A 20,785-nucleotide genomic window follows, 5' to 3' on the forward strand; every position below is an offset into this window, starting at 1 on the left:
AACACACAGAGGCTGAAATCCGATTGGACAAAAAAAATATACCATCCATAACTGGAAGCAGTGTAGCCCAGACAAATGCTATGAAAAGAGAATAGACTGTTGGGAAAAAAATGAATACAATTTCACAAATATTCTAATGTAGCTTGTACACGGAGGTCAGTGCTTTCCGTTTAGGCCAAGAGAAAAGGCCTTGATGATGCTGACGGTTCACGATCGACATGTTGAAGTACTTTAAAAAAATATTTATATATAATATTAGAGTGACACCAACTACTGGCGACACATTTCTTGTTTGTTTTAACATAGTGGGCCAATAATGAGGATTCTGTGTTGAGTTTTTTTTTCTTTCAGAAAGGCGCTGTTGCTTTTTTAAGGTAAGCTTTCCTCCAACAATGACTTGCATTGAGGTGCAGTTTTCAGTTTTGAGCTCTAGAGGGCACCAGTGAACAATTTAGGGACAACCATGAGGGAACAACACGTCTTGAAAGTCCTTGAACTTTTTAAACTGAACTGACATTTTCACCAATGTCTAAATTCCCATGAACAACGCTCAATGAACTAAACACTCGTCATTTGATCTCATTGGTATTCATGGCTAAAAGCATTCTGAGCTTCTTAGGTTTTGGCGATGAATCACCCAAGAGCCTGTCGGTTTATTTCCCCAGAGCAAACATTTTGACTCATCACTTGACACATCTCCAAATAAATTGTATTTCTTAGCTCGCACAACCCCCGCAGTGTCGTCTGGCCAAACTGCTGTGAGGTCACGTTGGCGCTGGAAACTCATTAAACCGCCAGACCGATGGAATTCGAAGGGAAAAATGTAATTTCCAAGGAACCGCGCGGTCCCAGCTGGGGGACATACATCAGCTAACAGGCGGGGAAAAGCGTCAGAGAGCAAAATGATGGTAAATTGAGAGTTGGGAACTGCCCCCCTATTAAGGAGCCGGCGGTGGAAAGAATCTTCCCACTTGGAAGGAAGCTTTTCCTCCTTGGACATCTGCTGACAAGAGAGAAGGTGCACACAAGGAGGCTGCACGCAAAAGGCTCTTCCCGATTCTCATCGTTCCATCTTTTGGCTTCTGCATTAGGTGAGCCGTCCAACTTCATACTTTAATGGCTTACTTGACACTTCATTCATTCATTGACCGAGAGACTCTTGACAGTTTTGTTGTCTTTTTCATTGTTTTTGTCCTTTTCAAATCATTTTGAAAGCTTTTTTTTAACCATTCTTACAAAAATCGATCGATCTATCTATCTATCTATCTATCTATCTATCTATCTATCTATCTATCTATCTATCTATCTATCTATCTATCTATCTATCTATCTATCTATCTATCTATCTATCTATCTATCTATCTATCTATCTATCTATCTATGTGGCATAGGTGGAACTTTTCGAACTTAACTCAGTTGTATCTTTTGAGGAAGAAGAGTAAACGCTATTGATTTGAGCCCCAGTGTGCACAGCTGTTCTGTTTTTGTGGCAGCCTTATGGAGCCTGCATGTTCATTTTATATACAGTACTATTCAGTGTCATATTCCCCCCCCCCCCCCCCCCCCAAAAAAAAATAATTCAGTTTTTATTTGTATTTTGTTATTTATTTTTTTTACAATTTTAATGAATTCATAAAATGTTACCACTGTCTAGTCAAGGCTGCTCAAAAAGCCTCTGTAATTTCCGATTAAAATCTACAGGATAAAAGACAAAACCTGTAAGTGTTGGGCAGCATGAGGCTCTAGTGGTTGACAGCTTTGCATCACACTTCTGAGGTTCTGTGTTAGAATCTTGACTCTGGTCTTGGTGTGTGTGTGTGTGTTGTTTCCCTCCCGTTACTCTGGCTTCCTGCACATATTAGGGTGATTGAAAACCATGAATTGCCCGTAGGTGTGACTAGTGAGTGTAAATGATTGTTTGTCTAATTTTGGCTGGCAACCAGTCTAGTCATCCAAAATCATCTGGGATAGGCTCCAGCTCACCCGTGACCCGAATAAAGACAAGTGGGAGGCTATAGAAAATGGATGGATTTTTTTTTTTTGTTTGTTTTTTTTAAAGTGTGGTTTAAGTGGTCAATAAGTAAAAATAGTTTTTCATAAATAAATGATATATCTCATAGTATGTACATGCCTTAAGGATGAAATGGTCAAACTCTTATATATTTTAAATTGGCTGCAACCTATGTGATTATGAGCTGCAGCTGACTGGCCCGAACTGCTTGTATTTGGAAGGTTTCAGGTTAAAGGCGACTAATGAAATACTGTGTAGCCATGACCTGCAGTATATACTTCCGCCACACGGGGCGCCGTTGCCTTGACTAACCATGAATGCCTGGCTCTTATTCAGACCACTGATGCCCTGCTGACCCCTGAGGTCCAAACATGAAGACAGGGCTGTCTCTGGCCATAGCTGCCTTATTTGCAGCTCTGATATCCTCCATCGATGCTCAAGGTAAACTAAACACACCCGTCAATCACTCCGATGAGACACACTTTCTCCCTTTCTGTCTCTTTTGCTCCGCCCTCTATTCTTTCCCCAGTTATAGCCTGTTGTTTGTGTCCTAGGGCATATCCCTATATTTGACTGTAACTGACTAATGACAATGTGTAATGATGAAGTCAATAAAGTTGTTGTTGTTCAATGTATATGCCTGACTGTGTGACCCATTGTCATACTTGCATTTCTGGTGTATTCTGTCAGATTTAAATGCCAGGACTCAATAATGGATCCCATTTAGGCTGCAACTCAAATGGTTTTCAACTCTTCTTAACACATTTTACAATTTGGCAAATAGTAGCATATCAACAACACATAATTGTTTTCCATTTCCAACTTCTAATTAAATGTCTTAAAACAGCAGGGTAAACACTAAGACGCCATCAAATGTAATTTTATTGCTTAGTTTCACCATTAAATATCTTATTAGGTCTTTGCTATTTTCCATGGTGACATTTGCAAAATTCCAACTAACAGGACAATGGAAAGTGTGATGAGACAATTGTAAAATAGTGTTAAATCAGTAATTCTCAGTGGGTTTAAGTCATCATTTTTTTTCTGACCATGCAAACAAATGTGTATGATATACAAAACATCAATCATATTAGTGCAAAAAAAAAAAAAAAAACATTTTTCAAAGCACAGATCAATTATTCCACTACCCTCACTATTTTACTTGAATTTATTTAGCGGCATCGCTTATCGAAATCAGATGTGACATTTATGCTACGCACAAAGGTTAGATTATATGAATGGTATTTTGCTGTGCGCACAAGGTCATTCGTAATAGGTTGCAAAAGTGGAAAATGAAAAGTGACTTAAGATGCAAAATTGTAATCGAAAATCATGTCAAATATGGTATGGAAACATTTTTTTCCTCCCTTATAAAGCTTTCTGGCAGTGTAAGTGGAGTCTAAGCTCTCTTCTCACATATCTCCGGTGGAGGAATGGAAAGATGAAATAGGAGAATAGCAAATGAATCCTCAGACGGCACTAAGACACACAAAGAACCTTTCTGGCCCTTCTTTGCGGCCGTTTGTGAAAACGCTGACTTGCAGAATGTATGGAAAGTGAATATGCAGTAATGTTTAATGTCAGCACATGTTGCAGAATGACTTTGGCATTTTTCCCTGCCTCTTCGGGAGGGTCTGTGTTCTTTCCCCCCGTTTCTTGGTCTCCCCTTCTGGCGGTAGCGCAAGCCAGGGTGGCTGGCTGCCTGGAGACTGAGGTTACTCAGAGAACAGTAGCCAGACACAGAGCGGGTGTCCTTTATTAGGAGCTGATGGGACATAACACCAACAGCCACAAGATCCTAAAAACATACCAGAGACCACCTTTAGTCTTCAAGTCTATTTAAACTCCAAGAAAAGAAACTACATCAACAAAGGTTTTAGGCGAGTTGCCAGTGAGGACTTCCCTAAACAATTTCCATTGAGCCATTTCCTGAACACACACGTATATTCACACCTTCATACCACTGTTGGAGCAGTGCAATCGTGGAGAAATGAGTGGGGACACGCTCCACCGGGGCTCCTTGAGTTTAAAAGCCAGGTTGGTGATCCTCCAATCCCAGTTTTTTACCTATGTGATGGGCTCCTGTTCGTCATCTGCCTTTGCATTCAGTGTGCTCCCAAACCATGACTTCCTTCCCCAAAAGTGTATTTTACAATGATATTCATGAAAACCTGTTATTAACAGCTACCGAGCAGCCTCACGTAGGAGCTCTTTCCTGATTCCGAAAATTGTCTGCATGCTCCCCATTAAGTCCTTCCTTTTTTTTTTTTTTTTTTTTTTTTATTCGCTGAAGATATCAACGAAAGTCACACTAACTCATTGAATGATAATAAATTTTCTCACTCACCACCATACTGGAAGATGGATGTCTTTAATGACTGATAAAATATGCCAATGCTTTAGTTCATTAAGATGATAACACAGCTAACATGAAGGACAAATTAAAGACGAAGCACTTTTTAGAGGACTTGTACGCATGCAGATTTTCACACACTTCTGCCTTTTAACATTGATCTACATTGTAGGCTTTTAGGGTGGCACCTGTAGGAGAGAATATCATTCTAAAATATACGGTATTTGTCATCTGTCTGTGTGGTCCCAACTGTACATGGAGAAGCAACCCCATCAAAGTTGTTGAGCTGAACAACTTTCACATGTACATGATGCATGACGCTGTGATCCGAAAAACGTCTTCTTGTCCGAATGTATGTTTTTTTTTTTTTACATTTTTTGATATAGACATATATATATATATATATGGTACATGTAGAAAACGTTGATGCTGTCAGTTGAAAAAGTACACAAGAGTCTCATGTGACAAATTGTGTATGCTTTTTTTAAAGGTTTGCAATGGATGTATGCCACTGGCTCTTCTAAGGCCTCTTGAACCAAATAAACAACATGGAATATGTTTATATACTGTATGTATATAAAACATATTGTGTTCAATTGTGTCAAGACTTCAATATGGCATCTTCAATTCCATTGTATAATCAGTAATTTGAGTTAACGTGTGTTTTTGTCACGCTGGGATCAACTTTGTGGTTTAAGTGGTCGTTGCATGCGTTGTGATGACTGCACTCAGCATGTTATTTGGATGGTTCACGTTCATGTTTGCACTGTGGTTATGTTTGAATCGTGCACATGTTATGTATGCCAGTGCTTGAGTTGTTGGCCTCCGCGGTTGGGCGACTCAAACAAATGCCATTTTTACTCCAAAATGGCTTCTCACACTGTTTCTAGTGTTGTCACATGTTCTTTACTTGTTGCGTGACACATGGACATCAATGCTTTGTGTCTGTTCCCCAACAACGAAACAGGCCCGCTTCAACTTTGAAGTGTTTGTCGTTGGGATCAATGTGAATGCTTAACTAGAATGCCGTCTTACATTTGATCAAAAATACAACCTTTAGCATACATAGCTTATATATTTATTGTGTTTAATACTGCTTCATTTGTGTTTCCAGTGGATCCACCCTCGGACTTGAACTTTCAAATTCTAAATGAGAACACAGTAGAAATGTCTTGGGTAAGGCCCTCGACAAGGATAGATGGCTTCAGAATACAAATTGTTTCAGAGGCAGGTTAGTAAGGACTGCATCGAAATTTAAACTGACAATACACGCACACCTTATTTACACACATACACGCTGCAAGCTAACATCCCAGTTAATGCTTTATTTCTTATCCAGATGAGCCGACAAGAGACTTTGCCCTTAATGCTTATACTACGACCACGTCAATCACTAACCTGACCCCTGATTTGGACTACTCAGTGTCCATTAACTCCTATTATGGATCTGAGGAGAGTATTCCCATCTTTGGTCAACTCACAAGTAAGTGAATTGAAAAATTGGAAAATTGAAAGTTTTACGTTTTTTTTTTTTTTTTTTTTGTATCTTTTTGTTGCCAGAAAATTTAAGTGCAACTTCATTACGTACATCTACAGGAGGTCTAATGAAATCCAATACAAAAGCTGTACTGCTAACAGTCAGCTGGATATCTGCATCGAAAACAATGCTCAGTTTTGATTGACATTGATACAAATTACTGTATACACAATTCACATTAATAAACAATGTGCAACATAATACCTCTGAAAGTTTAAATGAAAAGTGAGCATTGTTTCCTTTGCATATGCAGAAGTTGATGAACTCACACATTAGACTGTGAAGATGGGCCTAATGAAGCAATCTGAAGACCTCCAGAGATGATTGATTGTATTGTGTCATTCAAGCCATTCTCCAGAAATATGCTATATCCACAAGTTAGAATGCGAATGATGTCTTCGTTAATATTTCAATCCGCTACTGTTCATGCTTAATGTTCATGCACCTACATACAGTATGCGTTTGTAAGCAGCTGGTTCTGATTCTGTTGGCTTCTTTTTATGATGTGTTGATTTTCTTGCCTTCTCCTGCTGAGAAAATAATGCAGTAGGTCCTGGGCGAGAATGTGCGCTGCTAACTGTCCAAGTGTTCTTGTCTTTCAGTCCAGTCCAGTAACTCCAGTGGACGTGTTAGGAGGCCACCGTCAGATGCAATCAGTGAGTGTTTTTTCTAGTGCCAACTAAAACATTTAGGCGCTTCTCCATCTTCTCTCTTTTTTCCAAAATATTTTGTCATGACAGCCACCGTAGTACATTTACCCACTGGAACATTTTGATCATTTTACATTTTGCTGGCTTGTCACTAGTGAGTGCACAACATTTCTGACAGTGACTGGGAAGCCAAGCATTGATTCCTTTAATTAAAAGCAGTCTCCATATTTAGAAAAAAAAAGGAAAAGGAGGCTTCATGTCAGGATACAAGGTTTCTTTTGTGCGTCACGGAGGGGGAAGAGAACAGGAAGGGGAGGGTGACCCAGCAATGACACGTTCTTTGTACCCCATAGAAACAAACGCCATCTGACAAAGTACGTCATAGGGATTTAAACATCTTTAACATCCCCCCCACCTGTTGATCCTTCTGTTAATGACTTGCAGATTTCACTTTGTCCTTGTTCATGGCTAAGCACTTACTGTCTTTCACACACATCATTTTCAACAATTGTTCAGAGAATTTGAGATGGAAAAAGAGGAACACATTTAGAATGCATTAGACCAATTGAAATTGAAGTCCCCCCACAAAAGCATCAAAAATGTTAACAGGTAAACATTATTGTCATAGAAAATACAATTTACGACACACAGCCGTGCATAATTTTAAAGGGTATGAAAGTGACTATTGCAGCTGGGACTTTTGGTAAACATTTAGTCCACAGGGCTCCTTCAGGGTGGGAAGACTATACCAAACCCAGTCTTTGGCATATTTGCGTATTTCCTTTGGTGTGATTGTCAAATATTTTTAAACTCATCAAGCCCCTGGTTAGGCCAGTCCAATTCTGCAATGTGACGTTATAAAACTCCTATTTCTGACCCATTTCTGCTCTTTGTTACTGCAGAGTGCTCGGTCAGTGCAATCGCAGATTTGGTGTTTCTGGTGGACGGCTCATGGAGCGTGGGCAGAGAGAACTTCAAGCATGTCCGTCATTTCATCGCTGGCCTGGCTGGAGCCTTTGACATTGGCGAGGACAAAACCAGAGTGGCTGTGGTACAATACAGTACAGACACTCGCACAGAATTCCCTCTCACACGTTACACCAGGAGAGGAGACTTGATCCAAGCCATCAACTCGCTGCCATACAAAGGAGGAAATACCATGACAGGTGAGGAGCTCATCAGTCTAGTATATTTCAAATACGAATGAAGTACGACAACTATGTTAAATGTCCTTATACGTCTGTCTTTAGGTGATGCCATTGAATATTTGCTGCAAAACATCTTTACGGAGGAAGCTGGATCCAGGAAAGTTTTTCCAAAGATAGCCATGATCATTACTGATGGAAAATCCCAAGATCCAGTGGAGGAGCATGCTAGAAGACTTAGGAACATTGGAGTGGAAATATTTGTCCTAGGTATGTTTTTCACCAAGGGATGTTTTTTATTTTGCTCTCCCATGTGTCCTATCGGCCTGTTCTTGGAAACCTCTTGACTTTCCACTAATGATTCATCGTAAGATGCCTGTCATAAATGCTACACTATAACGAGAGGAATCTCTGACTATGTTACTTCTCACTTTCCATCTCAGGTATCAAAGGTGCAGATGATGACGAACTTAGAGAAATGGCTTCCACTCCATATGGCAAACATGTGTACAATGTGCCCAATTTTGATATGATCCAAGATGTCCAGAGAAAGATCATCACAGAAGTGTGCTCTGGTGTTGATGAGCAGCTCAGTGTTCTCGTCAGCGGTGAAGAAAGTAGGTCTAACATTATGCTTATAAAATGCAGTCGCATTTTCAATTCTTCACATTATTGTTCATAGCTGGAGAATGTTTACAATACAATCTGGAAAGCTATACAGTAGCAGTCTCCAAGTTGCTGAATTATTTTTGTCTGGTATGATGTCTTTCATCAGTGGTGGAGCCAGCATCCAACTTGCAGGTGACCGAAATTAGTTCAAAGTCAATGAGGCTCACGTGGGATGCCTCAAGGGGAGATATCTCAGGATATAAGCTCGTGCTTCTTCCCATGTTGCCTGGCATGAATCGTCAAGAGTTGTACATTGGCGCTACACAGACGTCCATCAATGTTCGTGACCTCTCTCCTGAGACTGAGTACGAGATAAGTCTGTATGCCCTCAAGGGCCTGACACCCAGTGAACCCATTATGGCTATGGAGAGGACACAGCCTATTAAGGTGACAACAGGTGAGGAAATGTATTTGTGTGATTTATAGTCATCCTTGTCATTTGTTACTTTGTGGCGAGACAACATCGTTAACACAATTGTGAATGCTGTCATTGTAGAATGTTCTCTGGGAGTAGATGTGCAGGCTGACGTGGTTCTACTTGTGGACGGCTCGTACAGTATTGGATTACAAAATTTTGCCAAAGTCCGTGCCTTCTTGGAGGTACTCGTCAATTCCTTTGACATTGGCCGGGGCAAGGTCCAGCTTAGCTTGGTCCAGTACAGTCGAGATCCACACACTGAGTTTGCCCTCAACACCCATCATGACATTAATGCGGTCGTTAAAGCTGTGCGCACTTTCCCTTACCGCGGAGGCTCCACCAACACTGGCAAGGCCATGGCCTACGTCAAGGACAAGATCTTTATCACAACACGTGGTGCAAGGGAAAATGTCCCCCGTGTCATGGTTCTGATCACAGATGGAAAGTCATCAGACTCTTTTAAGGATGCAGCAACCAACCTGAGAAATAATGATGTGGAGATCTTCGCCGTTGGTGTGAAAGATGCAGTGAGGTCAGAGCTGGAGGCCATCGCGAATCAGCCGTCAGATACTCATGTCTATGAGGTGGAGGACTTTGATGCCTTTCAGAGGATTTCCAAGGAGCTTACCCAGTCCATCTGTTTGAGGATTGAACAGGAGCTGCTCAAGATAAAAAAGAAGAGTAAGTACCAAGACAAATTTTCTTAACCTACCGATTACAAGCAAAGATTTCAGGCTATGTAATTATTTGCTCTCATGTTGATCCACAAAGTATTTGACTTTTAATTTTCCAGTTTATCGGGAATACAGTACATCTATACAATACTATGAAACTTGCAGCTTTACAACTTCAACAAAAATTACAGGATGCAGCCACGCTTGGTTGCTTTATATTTTCAACCTTTGAAGCCGAACATTCTTACAAGAAGAAATCACTGTCCGTTCCTATGCCTTATATTGAGAATAATTACTAAAATAATTAAATTCCACGGTAGAATAAGTAAAGTAAATTAATAGAGGCCTACTAATCCTCATACCTAGAGTGCCACAGGATCATGGTGCTACAGTATTTCAAAATTCACATGACTTAGCCCACTCAGTATGTTGTTATTTTGTTTGTTAGGTCTACTTCCACCCGAAAACTTGGAATTCTCTGAGATTACCTCTCGCAGCTTCCGCACTACCTGGACTGCACCTGTTACCTACGTTTTGTCTTACCTGGTGCGTTTCCGTAAGGCTGACGATGTCACCGGGGACTATATTACTCTGGCAGTTCCCAGTGATACCACCACAGCTGTTCTGCCACATCTTTCCCCCCTCACTACATATGAGGTCAACGTCTTTGCGCAATATGAAAAAGGAGACAGTTTTCCTTTGACTGGTGAAGAAACCACACTTGAAGGTAAAATACAGTATTTATCTTCATTTAGAAGGTCTGTTAAATTTATAATTCCCAAGCAGTCCAGCTGATCTAATCAGGACACATCACTCATTTCTATTCCACTCTGGATCCAAATGTAAATATTTTCTGTTCAGTGGGACTTTAAGCTCATCTGCTCACTTGTTTAATACATTTTATGATTGAACACGTTAATATGTATGTATCTTACCTTTCCAGAGAAAGGGAGAGTACGGAGGCTACAAGTTACAGAGGAGACTACCAACAGTTTCAGGGTATCTTGGAAAGCTGCCCCAGGATCCGTTCTCAGATATCACCTGTCTTATGTCCCATTGAGTGGTGCTGGGGAAATATTGGAAGCACAAACCATTGGAGATGAGACTACCATTGTACTACAGGAGCTTTTCCCCATCACCACCTACCGTGTGTCTGTGTCTGCTGAGTACATCACAGGCATGGGGGATGAGATGCAAGTGGATGGTACAACCAAAGAAGGTGAGTCAAGAACAAAAGCATAATATTGACAGTTTATAACGATACAGTATATCAGTTCGGAATGATAGGCTGTTTCAATTTTATTTGCCCTCAGTAATTGGTTCTCCGCGTAACCTTCGGGTGTTCAATGAAACCATCAGTACCATGAGACTAACATGGGAGGCTGCTCCAGGAAATGTCCTCCAATACATCATTGCCTTTAAACCTGCTGAGGCAGGTGAGAGGAGGGAGGTCACCATCAGGGGAGATACAACCGAGGCTTTGCTTGAGAACCTCCAGCCAGATACTGAATATGAGCTGTTTGTCAGCGCGCGCTATACTTCTGCTTTGGGTGATCCTCTTCTGGGTACAGGAACAACATTAGAAGGTAAGGAAGAATCTCATATTATCAGTCTCAATTTAAATATAAAAACTGGTGCCATCAGTTGGATAGTATGGGTTGCCAGAGTCCGTAGCAGCATTTGCATGTGTGGTTGGTCCTTCCACCACTCTAGTAATGGACTAACGTTCCCATCAAAGGCAATGGATGTACATTGAAAAGAAGCAATAACTTGCTCATTTCTCAACCGATTTTCATGAGGTTTACTTTTTTTGTCAACGTGAAAGCACGTGCTAATACAGAACAATTGAAAAAAAGACCCCCAAAAATTCTTACTTAGGAAAGCTTATTTCCAGTTCCCTTGTTGTGACTGTACATGATTATGCATCATTTTTTTTGTTCCTTTAGTACATTTACAGACCACAACACAACATTTACAGCTAAAAATGTGAAAACAAAATATCGCCTTCATTTTAATTTTCGTTCAAAAGATTCGTTCACCGAAACATTCAGTTCTTTTTCACAAACTCATTCAAGTGCTTCCTGATTCATTTAATGATCAATCCCTGAGGTTCACGTTCACTCAACACATTCAACGAAGGACTAGCATAATATATATATATATATATATATATAATATACGGCACGGTGTACAACTGTCTCAGTCTTCAGCTATTGATGACATGTAAACACAGTAGGTGCTTGCCATTCCTTTGCTAACAATTTTATCAACAATGTAAAAATTCCATATTGCTTGACACAACTATTACATTGTTGCCCGGATGCCTTTAGGTGTGGTGGGGTTTCATTTTGTGTGGAATGTCATCTCAACAAAATTCCCTTCCCCGTATTGTGCCCCGTGACCAAAATGAAGGTATTATAGAGTTAACTTCAACAAGTCAAATGTGTGCCGTCACTCGCTGCTCACCCCCGTAGGAAAACGCCTGATGACAAAGCACTTTGTTTAGGCGTCTCTATTAAGCTGTCATGATCTCAGCATGCTCTAAACACTGATCTCATTGTCTTCAGGGGTCACTTGCTTTGACTGACCCTCCCTGTGAAGTCCGTGTAGGTGGGTTACACAAAGCAAGCCCTTATGGCTAAGCCCATTCTGTGGTAGCCAACACAGAAGCCACGGGGTAGACAGAATTGTTACACTGAACGGTGTAAGAGGGCGGCACACTTGCCAGGTGCAACAGAAAATGGTTTGATGAAGCGTGCCATTATGAAAAAACACGATTATTTACTCATGAAGAAACAGTTCTGTCCATAGTGGAAGCTATTACCAACGGGAACATTGGGAAACCAGTAGCTGTCTCAAGGGTGGGGCAAAGGACTTCCGAGGTCCTGGGAGAGAAGATGAATAGTAACGAGTGCTGCATTTAGAAAATGCTTCAGGGTGTCTTGGAAGATTGAGCCATGCTGGAGCCTATCCCAGCTATCTTCGGGCAGGAGATGGGGTACACCCTGAACTGGTTGTATATATATATTAAATACTATTTTCAATAATTTATATGAATATATTTACAGTATATTATATTTTTATCTACATGCATATCCATTATGATCGGTAATGGAAGGCTCTGTCTGTGGCACTGCTGGGCAGCAGATGTTTGTCAACATTAAATTGAGGGTCTTGCTTGGAAACTCACATATTTGTTTTTCAGTTTCAAATTAGGGGTGAAATGCAGAGCTTAGGTGGGGCTTTCAACTTCGAGAAAGTGGGAAGACTCGACGAGTCAGAACTTGGTGCCTGCGATTAGTCCACACCTCAGTTGCCTAATGGCATTTAAAATAATAAGGGTAAATATTAGTCCATAATAGGGCTGGTGCATTTTTGTGTACGCTGTTTCTTTGTTTTGATTGTGAGCTTTAAGCATCATTGTGAGGATAAGTAGTAAAGAAGATGGAGGGATGGATGGTTGTAGATGTAAAGGTGATGTCAGCACATGTCCCACAGGGAAAGCTTTTTTTTTTGGATGATTTTTAGGCTTTATGAATGTGGGTGAGGCTTTTACGTGAATTGATCTTGCTTTGGGTGCTTCTGGGAATGCCCATGATTTGATTTATGATAGTTGGCTTGCAGGTTAAGCTTTTCAGAGTGGAAAAAGTCAGATTTAGTTTATGCTAAATCTGTGAACCATGTGTTTCATGCATGCATGCATGCTTTACATTTTGGAGTGGCCCCTTCACTTTTGTGCAAATGTTGAAAAGTGGGCCACTGTCTGCAAAAGTCATCACCCCGTGTTCCTTTCCTTCGCCCACGGTTCACAAACCGTCATTAAAGTTTATCTTTTGCTGTACATTTGGCAATTCAGTTGTTGTGATAGTCTGGCTGTAGTATGTGGAGTCTTGACTATTTTCATGCTCTTCCAAACTCTGGAAGTCCTCATCTCTGAAGTCTACTCTCAAGGTGCAGATCACTCTGCTTGGCTGGAACATCTTCTGCTGTTATTTCTTTTCAGATCTCTTTCCAGGTCCTCAGTAATGGATGGATGGGATGCTAAGAAGGAGTAATAAATTAGACACAGTGGCTACTTCTTCTGGGATTCTCATCTCACATTCTTTCTCCATGTTTTTTTTTTTTTTATAAATGTGATTAACAGAGGGCACCCAGCTCAACTGCTCTGTCATTAAGCACCAGCACGAAGGGATGAAGGCATTTAAACATTTGTGACAGGGCACATGGTTGTTCTGGCTTCTCAATGTTTCAGCCGGGCGGGAATGGTGAGTCTCAACATGGGCTCACGACTCTCAGCCTCTGGCTGCTGCTCATGAAACACCACCAACAAACTCCCCAAGCTGTAAAAAGAGAGAGGACATGAGGTAGTGCAACATCTGCAATTGTAGAATTGTGGATCGTGTTCCCTTTTTGCAATGGAAAATTCAAGTGCTGCAAGGAGAGGTGCAGAAGCTATGCAATTTGTGATTAGTTTAGCAGATTTTTCCAACCGTCTTTGATTATAAAAGGAAAGGTCATGGTGTAGGACAGATCCTGCAGGGTTAAAGGGAAGACAGATGAGTGATGATGGTTTATTGTCTGGGTTCAATTTTGACACTGTAAAATTCCCCTTAGTGGCTATTTTCTACCCTAGCGCTCCATTAAAGGGAATAAAGCAACAAACACAGCTAAAAATATATCCAGCTACCGTATTCTACTCGTACTGATTCATTAATCTATCTCTGAATTTATCCACAGAACTTGGTTCACCCAGAGACCTGGTGACCAAAGACCCCACAGACACCACTTTTGTTGTGTCTTGGGTTCCGGCCCCGGGTAAAGTCCGTCAGTACCGGATCACCTGGCAGTCTTTGTTCACTGAGGAGTCCGGAGAAAAGGCAATTCCAGGAGAACTCACATCCACTATTCTGGATGGTCTCACCCCAGAGACACGTTATCAGGTGTCTGTGTATGCTGTTTATGGTCATGGCGAAGGTCAGCCCTTGGTTGGAGAGGAAACCACCGATAGTAAGTAGATCATTTTGCTTGAATTTACTCCCCTTTCTTTTACCCCACTTCCACTTTATCCTGTAGTCCACCTTTTGTTTCTATCATTTTGTTGTATGTACTTTGTTCCTTGATTATCAAGCGTTATGAGTTTCTCCTTGGTTAGAAAGAATGACAATAAGTAAATGTAATGTAAAAAGCACGATTGGCTTTTTCTATACGCTGGCTGGAAAATTGGCAAAGTTACCAATTTTCACCACAGTTGATTTTTAAATGTATATCTCCAAACTCTTTTTGAGGACTTTGCAACATTTTTCATCAGCATCCTGCTTATGCTCTGATTGGTGTCACTTGAGTAAACACGTCCGACAAACTTGCACGAGCTGCGTTTTTCCATTCAATTAAGGTCCTGTGAAAACATTCATTTTATAGGCAACAAGCAAAGCATAAGCAATCATATTAGGCCTGCTTAATGTATATTCTGGAAATTTCAAATAATATAGGAATGTTATTCTCACTAATGTGGTAACAGTGGATAGCCAGATGAAAGACTTTGATTTGCTTACGTTAAGTTCTTACCGTCATGACAGCCATGATGCTTGTTTCCAAAGGGGCATTTGTCCATTCATCTTTTTTCCTCTTTTAACCGCAAATGTTTTTGGTTTTTCTTACTTGCAGTCTCGGCTGCTGGCAGAGTGATCGCTGTCTCCGAGGAGACGGAGAAGAGCATGAAGGTGACATGGCAGCCGGCACCTGGAAATGTGGTCAACTACCGTGTTACTTATAAACCACAGTCTGGAGGGCGCCAGCTGGCGGCCAAGGTGCCCGGTGGCAATACCACCACCGTGCTGAGACGCCTAACTCCTCTCACCACTTATGACATCATTGTTGTGCCAGTATACCGTTCCGGAGAGGGAAACGCAAGACAAGGCGCGGGAACAACATGTAAGTGGGTTTATCACTTTATCATAGCACCAAGGTTCTTTCTGCCTATTTATCACATCATTTTAAATCAAACATTAACATATGCAGTGGACACTCGTAATTCAAACACAAACACAACCTGTCACAATATGTTGTTTTATTTGTTAAAGGTGCCATATTTTACTAAACCAACTTTTTCTAGTATTTGGGATGTTATATTGTGGTGCCTCAGTAAACGTGAAATATGAATTAAAATCGTCCACGCATGAATGATGGTATAATAAATAATAGTCTTTGCCAAATATAGACAAAGCAGATACAAAAGTGGGTCAAACAGAAGTAGCTGTCAGAGAGGCCTTTTATGGACACTCGTATGACAAAACCAAGGTGTTTTTTGAAATGAAATTGACACTTTTATACTAAGTCCATGTTAGAGAGTCACTCTATGGAGGTCTAAATAACCAAAATATGGGACCTTTAAAGATGTGAATTGATTTTCACCAAAGAAATGTAAACACAAAAAATACATTGAAAAACACAAACGAAGAGACATTTTTTTTCTCTTCTCATGGTGCGGACATGTTGCTGCCGCCGGAAGTGCTCATCAAAATCTGCGCAAGACAAGAGAAAAAGGCTTTAATAGTTAACAAAAGCTACTGAACATGGTTATATCATCTTCACAAACTATATTTCAAAGGTCTAAGAGCCATGAGTGATGCAATATAAAAAAAGGATGAGCTGACTAGGCAGTGTAAAAGGCAGAAATTAATCCATCCATCCATCCATTTTCTGAGCCGCTTATCCTCGCAAGGGTCGCGGGCGTGCTGGAGCCTATCCCGGCTATCATCGGGCAGGAGGCGGGGCACACCCTGTACTGGTTGCCAGCCAATCACAGGGCACATTTAAACAAACAACCATTTGTACTCACATTCACACCTACGGGCAATTTAGAGTCTTCAATTAACCTGCATGCATGTTTTTGGGATGTGGGAGAAACCGGAGTGCCCGGAGAAAACCCACGCAGGCACGGGAAGAACATGCAAACTCCACACAGGCGGGGCCGGGGATTGAACCCCGGTCCTCGGAACTGTGAGGCAGACGCTCTAACCAGTCGTCCAGCGTGGCGGCAGAAATGAATCTTTAAGCAAATTTTCTTTCGTGGCGGACGGGCTTCCTTGTGCAACAAAGCATGACAGCTATGGATTTTTAACAAAACAGGCCGATGCAAATGTATTCAACTTCACTATTTTCACTTATGATTGTCTATCGAAGATTTATTACTCATCGTAACTTTCAATCTTGAGGGGGGCAATTTACATAAAATTAGGTGCATGCTAAGTCTGTAAGTTAAATTTATATACAAAGCCCCATTCACAGAGCAAGAGTCAAAATAGAATACAATAAATATTTGTGTTTCCCCCCCCCCCCCCTTCCAGTGACCCCCTATAAAGCTCCCAGGAATCTCCAGACTTCAGAGCCGACAAAGACCAGTTTCCGCGTAACATGGGATCCTGCGCCGGGTGAGGTGAAGGGGTACAAAGTCACTTTCCACCCTGCAGGGGATGATATTGACCTGGGAGAGTTTATAGTTGGCCCCTATGACAACACCGTGGTACTGGAGGAGTTAAGGTAGATCTACTTTATCCTGTAGTGTAGTTTTATATATTTTATATTTGTCTTGTGTAGTACTGACATTATAAAATGTTGATTTCTTTGTATTTCTAGAGCTGATACCAAATACACAGTGAATGTGTTTGGCGTGTTTGAGGGAGGAGAAAGTATGCCATTGGCTGGACAGGAGAAAACCACACTCACAAGTGGACCTGAGCCACCTCCTTTTGAACTAGAAGGTAACTTTACCTCATGTTCCACTACACGACATTGTAGTGAAATAAAAACCAATTGATTTGCATCCACAGTAGTGCCACATCAATCAAGACATTCCCACTGACTGCAGTGTGTCACGTTGGGATTCCACCTTCTATTTCCAGTCCAAGTACAGACTTGATCCGTACATGTTGAATTTATTTCAGTTTCAAAATGTTTTATTAAGCTTCGGAGTCAGAGAGCAACGCACAAATAAGAGTAAAGTTAAGAAAAATTGTCGTGCTACGTAGGAGCCTGGAATGTCTGCTTGAGTGGGCCATCCCTAATAAGGAAACAGATGAAGATCTGTCCATGCGAAAATATCTGAGCAGCTAAAAATACATCGATCCTGTCATATATTAGTCCTTTTCTTTTTGCGCCTGAAACAGTTAAGAAGTGTTTCCCACTTGTATCTTATTGCTATTTCTTTGATACCTGCTTGTTCGTTGTGACGTTTGGATTTTTAACATTTTAAATGTTTTTTTTCTTTTTTTTTGGGGGGGGGGGGGGGGTTGACTTGGCTGTAAATCAAATATGTAACCTGTGTTCAGTTGCAGACAGTAGCAGTTAGTGCAACACTTGCCTGTGCCAGTTGCACATCTGCAGGCTCCTTTTAGGTGCTGAGGATTTCAGCGTGCAGTTGGAAAACAACATTTGAACGTTACCTGGCTGCTAAGGAGGGGATGGGAGTTCCTCCAGCTTTTAATATGTCATGGGCTTATTCTGGCTTTATTCTCCTGATTTGCCCCTGGGATGAACACACAGATGCGAAAAACCGCAGCCAACAGAGACACTGCCCCGACATGCAACAAGACGAGAGGACAATAATTATGACACCTGCAAAATAAATGGTGCCTGGAAAAAAATCCTCAGAGAAGGATGAAAGAAATATTAGACACTTTACTGCCTTCTTGTGGAGATGTTTGCATTTTTTGGGTTATGTTTGGATGAGTTTTATTCATATTCTCTCATTTCCTTCTTTTCTTTACCACTTCCACATCTTTAAACAACACGATCATTCTTCTACATTTACATTTTGATAAATGATGTGGTCATGCAGCGATTGCATCTCATGTCAAATGTCATCCAATGAAGACACTGAACTCTTTGCCCTGTCAGATGTGACGTGTAAGACAAGTGCACAGGCGGACATTGTGCTACTTGTCGATGGCTCCTGGAGTATCGGACGTCTCAACTTTAAGACAATTCGTTCTTTCATCGCTCGCATGGTTGGAGTCTTTGACATCAGCCCCAAAAGAGTCCAAATTGGTGAGTCTATACGGAAGAGTAAATATTTTCATAAAAACATTTTGTTGTGCGTGTTTGTCAAATGAAAGTTTGTGTGTTATTTAGGTCTTGCTCAGTACAGTGGAGATCCGAAGACTGAATGGCATTTGAATGCGCACCCAACCAGGGAATCCCTCTTGGACGCGATCTCTAACCTTCCTTACAAGGGCGGAAACACCTTGACTGGTACTTAAGTTTATGTTTTGAAGATACGTTAAAAAAAAAAAAAAAAAAAAAAGACTGACGAAATACAGTATATTGATAGAAAACATCAGAGTCTTGCATCCTACAGGTCTGGCTTTGAACTACTTGCTCCAGAACAATTTCAAAGAAAATGTTGGCATGCGACCCAACGCTCGCAAAATTGGTGTGTTGATCACTGATGGCAAGTCCCAGGATGATGTCAATGTCAACTCTCAGAGACTGCGTGAAGAGGGCATTGAACTCTATGCCATCGGTAAGTATATTTGTCAATGACAGCTGACATTGCGATGATGACAGTAGCTCACTTCTACATTCCATTTCAGGCGTAAAGAATGCTGATGAGAATGAGCTGAGGTCCATTGCTACAGATCCGGATGACATTCACATGTACAATGTGGCCGACTTCTCCTTCCTGCTGGACATTGTGGACAGGATAACTGACAACCTTTGTAACAGTGTAAAGGGACCAGGTGTGTATTACCTTTTGACCATCATCAAATACCATTTTGAAAATAATTCAGTTGCTGCTTTTTAAAATGTATGCTGCATTATGATGAAGTTGTTTAAAAGTGTAGATTTACCCCCGTTATTCTCCATTACCTTAACTGATTCCAAGGCATTCTGGGACATACTATGCTGCTAACTACTAAGTGTAAGTGTTATCTTTTCCAATACGATTCTGCCCCAGTGCACAAAGCAGCCTTCATAAAGTCTTGCTTGAATGAGTTTAGTATGGACCTTATGTGCCTTGACTTCAACGCCATAAAACACAGAGATTGTGAGCTCGGACGTCTCAGCCAACATCAGCGATCTCTGACCTCAAATGCTCTTCTGGATGAGTGGAACAGAATTCCCACACACATACTCCAAAATCTTGTAGAAAGAGTGGAAGCTGCTGCAAATGGAGAAATAATTGCATTTATTTTTCCATTCTCAGTTCCTGTAAATTGTGTAATGGCAAACATTTGTCAAAATACTGTATTTGGCTTACTATTAAGTGCAAAGTACAAGCAGAAAATGGGTCAAACCCTTAGAAATAACTGCAAATACATCTTTTTATTCATTCACAAATATGTGTCTGCCTCCCTGTAATGATGAAAATTGCATTCAACTTCATCAAATTAAAGAGTTGAGAATCGGCTTTGGTCCGTGGAGGTTGCGACTTTCCAGTTGATGAGGATTTGCAGGTGGTAACGCACGTCCGAAACAACCCAACATACTTTTGTACGCATATAATGCTGACCTTGATGGTTTATCTTGCACTTTCCGTCTGCTGAAGGAGGTGCGCCTGATGCGCCGACTAATCTGGTAACATCTGAGGTGACTCACAGTACTTTCCGAGCCACATGGATTGCCCCTGAGGACCCAGTGGAAGAATTCCGTGTGGAATATGTGTCGGAATCAGGCATCCCACAACAGGTAACTGTAAAACTCTTAGACCACCAAAAATGCTTCCAGTATTTCATTCTCAGAGCACATAAACGTTAATTGTAGCTCCCGAGAGTAGAGGTATTAAGAGAATTTGGGCCTAAAATACTATATGTAATGATCCACTGTTTCAGAGTCTAATGGGATTGCTAAAACTTTAATTTCCAACCTCCTGTTTGTACTGGCCTGCTGCTGAATGGGTGTCCAATAACATGATCTGACACGGGGCCAGGAAACATGAACACACAGGTCTTCGTTTGGAATAGAAAACATACAATGACCTCATGAACAACAGCAGCACTGGGAAAATAGAATTATTATTATCATCATAGAAGTATATTGACATAACGTGCTCGTTTTTTAAAATGAACTGATTACACAAATATGATAAGGTAAAATAACCTTTCATCTATAACCAGCATAAGGTATACCTACCTGCACAATCGAATAAGGTCCAAATTCATTCTTCAAATATGTTGTAATGGAAAAAAAAAAACAATACTATTGCTTTTTTTTTTTTTTTTATCGACATGGACTCAGTGTTATTCAATTATTTGTTTCCTATTGTTTGCAGTTTGAAACATCAATATTTCCATCACCTTATTCAATGGTATGCATATTTTATATACCACT

General features: G+C 40.9%; 1 protein-coding gene across 6 annotated transcripts in view; it reads left to right on the forward strand.

Annotated features, from left to right (window-relative positions):
• Positions 1 to 751: 751 nt before the first annotated feature.
• The window catches only part of col12a1a (collagen, type XII, alpha 1a), a 54,692-nt gene continuing 34,658 nt past the window's right edge, over positions 752 to 20,785 (forward strand). For 3 of the 6 annotated variants that reach the window (XM_061794656.1, XM_061794657.1, XM_061794658.1), the window contains exons 1-22: positions 754 to 1,091; positions 2,348 to 2,452; positions 5,479 to 5,595; positions 5,704 to 5,847; positions 6,504 to 6,557; positions 7,454 to 7,717; positions 7,802 to 7,966; positions 8,140 to 8,313; positions 8,472 to 8,762; positions 8,862 to 9,464; positions 9,906 to 10,184; positions 10,401 to 10,676; positions 10,771 to 11,043; positions 14,195 to 14,464; positions 15,122 to 15,388; positions 16,804 to 16,996; positions 17,093 to 17,217; positions 18,353 to 18,502; positions 18,587 to 18,706; positions 18,813 to 18,977; positions 19,048 to 19,194; positions 20,004 to 20,143. In XM_061794656.1, the coding sequence (XP_061650640.1) occupies positions 2,383 to 2,452; positions 5,479 to 5,595; positions 5,704 to 5,847; positions 6,504 to 6,557; positions 7,454 to 7,717; positions 7,802 to 7,966; positions 8,140 to 8,313; positions 8,472 to 8,762; positions 8,862 to 9,464; positions 9,906 to 10,184; positions 10,401 to 10,676; positions 10,771 to 11,043; positions 14,195 to 14,464; positions 15,122 to 15,388; positions 16,804 to 16,996; positions 17,093 to 17,217; positions 18,353 to 18,502; positions 18,587 to 18,706; positions 18,813 to 18,977; positions 19,048 to 19,194; positions 20,004 to 20,143 (4,287 nt within the window). In that variant the 5' untranslated portion in view covers positions 754 to 1,091; positions 2,348 to 2,382. Of the gene's footprint in view, positions 1,092 to 2,347; positions 2,453 to 5,478; positions 5,596 to 5,703; positions 5,848 to 6,503; positions 6,558 to 7,453; positions 7,718 to 7,801; positions 7,967 to 8,139; positions 8,314 to 8,471; positions 8,763 to 8,861; positions 9,465 to 9,905; positions 10,185 to 10,400; positions 10,677 to 10,770; positions 11,044 to 14,194; positions 14,465 to 15,121; positions 15,389 to 16,803; positions 16,997 to 17,092; positions 17,218 to 18,352; positions 18,503 to 18,586; positions 18,707 to 18,812; positions 18,978 to 19,047; positions 19,195 to 20,003; positions 20,144 to 20,785 lie in introns of all 6 variants that reach the window. The other 3 variants (XM_061794661.1, XM_061794660.1, XM_061794662.1) reach the window with 3 other exon arrangements.

This window comes from Phyllopteryx taeniolatus, chromosome 13 (genome assembly GCF_024500385.1).
Source record: "Phyllopteryx taeniolatus isolate TA_2022b chromosome 13, UOR_Ptae_1.2, whole genome shotgun sequence".
Classification (NCBI taxonomy): Eukaryota; Metazoa; Chordata; class Actinopteri; order Syngnathiformes; family Syngnathidae; genus Phyllopteryx; species Phyllopteryx taeniolatus.